Consider the following 7,500-nt stretch of genomic DNA (forward strand, 5'->3'; position numbering starts at 1 on the left):
CTGTATGGAAATGCGGTGTTCTCCCGATGCTAAAGCACCAGGATTTTCTGCTCTGACGCATCTTCAGGTAGAAGCAGCTTCACACTCCACACCTGACAAATCTCTTACAGCACCGCCATCTGCTTTTACCGGATCCGCCGTCTCACGGCATGGGCTCTCAGGGAGGAAGAGCGAATAAAAAAAATCTTGTAAACTTACTCATAAACTATAAATCAGTTTGCAGAGATCCTCTCTCATTTCCAGCCTCATGCAGGGATCGCCGAGGAGCTCTCATATTTCTCACCTCGTTCACCAGGTCTCGTTTCCGTTTATGAGCCGACAGAGGATTTGTTTTACAGAGGGATGAACACCGAAACTGATGCTGTGTATTTCTACCATCCTGTCAAAAAGCTTTTTCCTGCTTCCTTTTTTTTTTTTTTTTTCTTCCCCCCCTCGGTGGACATCCTTCATCCTCTCCTTCAATGTCTTGATGGCATTGTTCAGCGTGATTGGTTTTCATGGGGAGATAAAGTGGGCTTTGAAGGGCGGAAGTCCGAAATAAGGGCCTGGCTCTCACCTCATACTAGCTGGGCTGGTGAAAGAGGGAGTAGATAAAATGGAAATCTAATGGTTTGGTTTGTGAAGCTAAGGGACGTGGAGAATTAGTCCGTGATGACACGTTTTAGAAAAAGAACAGCTTGAGAATGCGGTCTCGCTTTTAGATCAATCGGCGGTAGGACGGATTTTGAAGAAACATCAGAGGTGTGAACTACATGCAGGATCATTTTATTAATCTATGTGGCACACCCGGAATTACTCAAGCATGTGCGTAACCCTACTCTGAAGACGAGGAACTTTCCCCACGTACATTTTGAGCTGACGCTGGAGCATAAATCCTACTGTATCCCTGTCATGTTAGCTAGCTACTAGTTAAATAGCTACCACCGGGGACTAAACGAGTCATCTGCTTGACACGTGCTAGCTTAGCCTAGCTATTTAGCAACGACGTGGCGCAAATGAGCTGTACCGTGTCGCCATTGCTAAATTCAACCAAGTGACAAAACATATTTTATTCTGTAAGACCTTATACACCTGTAGCACATTTAAAAGTAATAAAAGCGACATTTTTTTTTTCCACCTCGCTAAGAATCCCCGAGAGTTGTGTTCCAGGATTAAGTCAGGAACACTTAGGTAAATTAATTAAACCTCTTCTACAGTCATAAACAGGTTTTATGTCCCCTGATGCTGTTGTGTAACTGAGTGAAACTCTCAGCAGTGCTGTTTCAACTGTAATTACTCTGGATCCCTACAGAAAGACCCTCGGGGAAAGGAAAGGTTATGCGTCGTGGGGATCCGGCTTCTTTCTTCTCTCCTTTTCTTCTCTTTCCTCCAGCTCTGTCCTCATGCAGTTTCTCCAGCCCAGTTTTTCTTCCCCTGGGTTTTTATTATTATTATTATTATTATTATTATTATTATTATTATTATTATTATTATTATACCTGTGTGTGGCTTGTTATAATGAGCTTGAGCACTGAGATGCTGACTTGAATGAATGAAGACATTCTTTCCAAACCCCCCCCCCAAGACAACAACAAAAAAACGCCTCTCACCCATTGGCACAGCATCGTGGATTTAATTTTGAGGGCCCGAGGAGGAAAAGCTGGTCATAGGTCAGAGCTGTTTAGCACGCTGGGTTTGCGTCAGTTCCAACTTCATATTAAAACGTGTTTAAGAAATAAACATACTTTGATATAGAGATCTACAGATTACGAAAAAAGATTTGAAAACATTGCTTAAAAAGGTTTTTTTTTTTTTTTTAAATGTTATTTTCCCTGACGTGAAACAAACATACAAAATGTAGTCATTTATGACCTTTGACCCTGTGAACGAAACCATCTCTTTTAGTGTCCTTTACCTTTAAGACTTCAATGTAAACACCCACTATTATGATTGGCTAACACCTTTGCCTATGAGTTAAATATCAACCCTGCCGAAACACGTGCCGAACTGTTCACAGAGATTGAGCGCCAGTGGGCGGGGCCAACGGTGTGATGATGTAAAAGTGGGTGTCGATGTCTTGTTGTAGGGGCGGTCGTATGCAGATGTATTTTGCATATGTGGTGTTTGGAGCCGGGTTAAACAAATGCCCTTTGCGTACTGACGAGGACGTATTCAGCTATGAAACGTCCGGATGTTTTAATGGTACACTGATCAAGGACAGTCCGATTTCTCATGTCATGACCTCTTTAAATATACAGTACATTCGTTCTCAGGTTCCGTGTACAGTAAATGACACACTTTCTTATTACTGTTGTACAGGGCTGACACTGGAGACTCATTACATTTACGGCATTTGGCAGACGCCCTCATCCAGAGCGGCTTACGCTTCTTTATACCACCGAGTAGTTTAGAAAGAACCGGCAGTCTGGCAGCGCTGGGACTTGAACTCATGACCTTCTGACTGGTAATCCACTGTGTTAACCGCTGCGCCTGCTAAGCTTAGGGGTTCTAAATCTGTACTGCGCTGCGTTTCGCATGTACATGGGAACTGACGCTGGCGTGAGCCGTGAGTCAAAGTTCCATTTTATCGCAGAAATTCACGTGCTTGTGCAGAGAAAGTTTTCGCTACAGCAGGAACCCCAGCCTGTGTCAGTAATTCCTAGCAACATGCTTGTGATATTAAGAAGAGCTTTAAATTAATTATGTTCTTTGTGTTCTATTCAGTGCTTGGTTTTGTTATTGGTCATGTATTGTTGCTTCAGCTGGACCAACAGGCTCGCCCTCCTTCGGCTAACCAAACGCTGTGGGTCAAAGGTCAGCCCGACACTGTTCACAGCTGGACCTTTTTACTGTGTTCTCACGAGGTGTCGTAGTGATGAACACACACACACACAGACTTCAAAACTCAGTCGATTGTGCTTAATTAAGTTTCATTACGGCTCTGAGGTGACGGTTTGGTGCTTTTAACGGGAAATCTTTATTTCCGTATCGACTCCATGCCTGATGATGCATTCAGGTCGACTTCTTCACGACACTGTTATCGCTCGTAACGAGTTCCTCATCTAATATACGTCACACCACAGCGACGTCGAATTCTGCATTCTGAGTGCAGATGCAAATCGTAGCTTTATATCAATGCGCTCGTCCTCAATACGTTATCGTTTCTATAGCAACAGCGACATCAACAGCTCGTTCACGGGGACTCGTACAGCGGACGCGCCGCATAAACGGGTTACGAAATGTGTGTAATCGTTGATTTGGTGACATTTTCTTATTCTACGGAGATGTTTGTTTAGCACTGATGGAAGGAGTCTCCAGTGTCAGAGCTTGTAACAGTCAGAGGGAAAGCCGCAGCAGAGTTTTCAGACATCTCCGGGACAGAGGAGTTTGCGCTTTTTGCGGTTGCTCGGTAACACGACAAGCGGCTTTTCTTTCTGTCTGATTGACTTCAAGAGAGCAGAGAGAGAGACGGGCGAGGGAACGACTGTTATAACGTAAGTGCGAACAGGAACTAACTTATGGCACATTAAATGTTAACATAAACGGATGCACGATACATAAATGGAAATAAATTAGTAAATTGCCGCGGTATAAGAGCAGTTAAACACTTCAGGGTGTGCTGTTACGGGAAAATTAACACGTTTGTGGCACTAACAAGAAACTTAATCTTCATAACCTATAATAATCACTGATTATTTTCCTTCAACTGCATGACACCTTATTTCATTTATCACTGCCAAAGACTCATAATAACAATAAAAACAAAATACAACAACAACAACAACTACAACAATAATAATAATAATAATACAATGCTTGAGTGCAGGATTTTCAGGAGTAATAGTAATCCTGGTATAAATGTGATTATATTATTAGAAAACTTTAATTACAGGCAAATCTAAATCTTAAAATCATAGTGGAAGTAACTATACGTGGCTAGGTTAGTTTAATTCAAACTTTAAAAACACAACGTTAGAAGAGGCTTAAATGGCAATGATTAATCTATACAGAAGTAAATGGTCTGCACTTATTAGAGCTTTTATCCAAATCGCTTTACACTGTGTCTCATTCACCCATTCACACACACACCAGTGGTAGCAGAGCTGCCACGCAATGCGCTAACTTGCCATCGGGAGAAACTCAGTGTCTTGCCCAAGGACACTTCGGTATGTGGAGTCACGTGGGCCAGGAATCGAACTGCCAACCCTACGATTAGTGACAACCCGCTCTACCACCTGAGCCACAGCCGCCCTATAGGATTTACTCGTGAAATTTTAAGGAATATAGAGATATCTATAGATATAGAGATATATAGATGTAGAGATATAGATGTAGAGGTATAGATGTAGAGATATAGATATATAGATGTAGAGATATAGATGTAGAGATATAGATGTAGAGATATAGATATATAGATGTAGAGATATAGATATATAGATGTAGAGATATAGATATAGATATAGAGATATAGATGTAGAGATATAGATATATAGATGTAGAGATATAGATATAGATATAGAGATATAGATGTAGAGATATAGATGTAGAGATATAGATGTAGAGATATAGATATATAGATATAGATATAGAGGTATAGATGTAGAGATATAGATATATAGATATAGATATAGAGGTATAGATGTAGAGATATAGATGTAGAGATATAGATGTAGAGGTATAGATGTAGAGATATAGATATATAGATATAGATATAGATGTAGAGATATAGATAGAGATATAGAGATATAGGATATAGAGCTATAGATATAGAGATATAGATGTAGAGATATAGATATAGAGATATAGATGTAGAGATATAGAGCTAAAGATATAGATGTAGAGATATAGAGATATAGATATAGATAGAGATATAGATATAGAGATATAGATGTAGAGATATAGAGCTATAGATGTAGAGATATAGAGCTATAGATATAGATGTAGAGATATAGAGCTATAGATATAGATGTAGAGATATAGAGCTATAGATGTAGAGATATAGATGTAGAGATATAGATATAGATGTAGAGATATAGATATAGAGATATAGATAGAGATATAGATATAGAGATATAGATGTAGAGATATAGAGCTATAGATATAGATAGAGATATAGATATAGAGCTATAGATGTAGAGATATAGAGCTATAGATATAGATGTAGAGATATAGATGTAGAGATATAGATGTAGAGATATAGAGCTATAGATATAGATGTAGAGATATAGAGCTATAGATATAGATGTAGAGATATAGAGCTATAGATATGGAGCTATAGATGTAGAGATATAGATAGCTAGAGATATAGATATAGATATAGAGATATAGAGCTATAGATGTAGAGATATAGATATAGATAGAGATATAGAGCTATAGATATAGATGTAGAGATATAGAGATATAGATATAGAGCTATAGATGTAGAGATATAGAGCTATAGATATAGATGTAGAGATATAGATCTATAGATATAGAGCTATAGATGTAGAGATATAGATAGCTAGAGATATAGAGCTAAGGGATTTGTTCATCCATGAGGCTGCGGGATTGCGCTACGCTTTTGCTGCCTCCAGAACAATAAAAACATGTTGTTATGTCGAGTTTACAGAAACAATTAAGCCATGATCACAAGGAAATTCGTGCTCCTGAGAAAGCAAGAAAGAAAAAAGAAACCCTATAGTGCATGGCCTCAGTTTATTCGTGTGTTTATTCTTGTGCATCTGTTCTATAGATCATCGATGAAGAGGACACACAGTTTATGACTAACTGCCCCCCTGCTGTGACCGAGAGCACCCCTCGAAGAAGGACCAAAATACAAGTCTTTTGGACAGCGCCCCCGTCAGGCAGTGGCTGCATACTGCTCAAGTAAGTGGCGGATTTGGTTATTTTTTAACAGCAGTGCGAGTATAAGTAAACACACCCCTTCTATAAATGTGCTAATACTACACGGTGAAATAGTGCAGTCGAGTAAGCAGGAAATCCATTACAGTTTCTACATGAAGTCTGTTTTGTTGAACTTCTCCACTGCTCACTGATGGAGACTCGAAGTCCAAGCCATCATAGCATATCTGTTCATATGAATTGAGGTCCAGATCCATCTTTATGGTCTTTAAGTGGCACCATCCTCAGTAATCTCAGTGATCTTTAGGCTGTAACATGTGGGGACATCCTCAGCAGCAGCATGTGACTTCTAATTGATGAGAACTCCAACCAGACGTAGGACATCAGGACGGATCAGGCAGGTCCGGAGAGCAGAAGGGGTCGGGATCACTGGTATCTCAGGAGTATCATGTGTAGCTCGACAGAAAGCGAGCGAGCGGGAGAGAGAATATAAGCATAAGGACAATATACTTTGTGCGAGTATAAGCAGGGACTCCGGTAGGACTAGCTATGACAGCATAACTAAAAGAGAGGTTACAGCGGTGTTTTCAGATCGCGATCAGTAGCTCGGTGTCGCAGCAGCATGCACGCCACACGATTGCTCGCAGACGAGGCACAAACACTACACGCCCCTTCGCATGGAGGGATCCCTGCTGAAGTGCGCCTCATCCCCAAATCCCACAAATCTCACAAAAGTAAACACAAGAGCCGTCGTGTGACTTCGTGATGAGAAATGTGTGTTGGAAATATTTCGGTATTTCTATACGATTGGAATCATACTGTTTTTGTTTTTCTTTTCGATGTTCCTGACGACCAAATAATAATTCCTACTGTGATTCCAGGGACTCGGGGACCTGCTGCACATGACGGCAGATGAATTCAATTTCCTCTTGGCTAACTTGTGTAGTGTGCACTAGGCTTTAGGTAAGCAGTGTTATCTACTTACTGTAGGATTTAGTCTAATTTTATCTGACGACGACTATACGGCGATTTTAGTCGCTGACTATAAAACTATTTTTTAATCGGAACTCCAGACGGCTTTAAAAATACACGTCGCCTCTACAGGCTTGCTTATTTTAAACGTTTATTTATTTATTTATTTATTTATTTCAACCTTTTCTTATTTTCCTTCTCTAGCGTGCATTGGTTAAATTAAACGTCTGCAGTGCCTGGAAATAGCATACAGCTAATTCCTAAATCAGGTGTATTGATTAACGTTACTCTAACGACCATATTTATCACACTTTACGCCGCATACACTTAAAATAAAAGTGAATAAATTTCAGGGGTGAGATGTCATCGTGTATTTTATGGTTGATTTTTATTGACTCTATATTCTGCTTCTTCTCTTTATGAGAAGTATTATTGTTATTATTATTATTATTATTATGAGAAAGGACAACAACGCACTTTGATTATAATCTGTTTTGGCGATTCTGGCATTTAATTTAATAAATATTTGTAGAAAAATGTATTTTTTTGAAAGATACTAACCGTTTTCATTTTTAATGAACGGAGTAGGCCGCGTTAAAAGTTAAAGACGTTAAAAGTGAATTCCCTTCAGTCTACAGACTTTGGTGCGGCGTTAGCAGGTACGCTAGTGCTAGCGTGCTAGTAGTGATTGCCGTAGTATCTAGCACC

At 39.7% G+C, this 7,500-nt stretch overlaps 1 protein-coding gene across 1 annotated transcript in view; it reads left to right on the forward strand.

The window, feature by feature from the left end:
* spon1a (spondin 1a) overlaps nt 1-7,500 on the forward strand; it is an 82,119-nt gene that overhangs the window by 2,783 nt on the left and 71,836 nt on the right. Inside the window, exon 3 of the mRNA XM_017465171.3 lies at nt 5,711-5,844. Coding sequence (XP_017320660.1) covers nt 5,711-5,844 — 134 coding nt within the window. The remainder of the gene's footprint in view (nt 1-5,710; nt 5,845-7,500) is intronic.

The sequence above is a fragment of the Ictalurus punctatus genome, chromosome 4 (genome assembly GCF_001660625.3).
Source record: "Ictalurus punctatus breed USDA103 chromosome 4, Coco_2.0, whole genome shotgun sequence".
NCBI classification, from domain to species: Eukaryota; Metazoa; Chordata; class Actinopteri; order Siluriformes; family Ictaluridae; genus Ictalurus; species Ictalurus punctatus.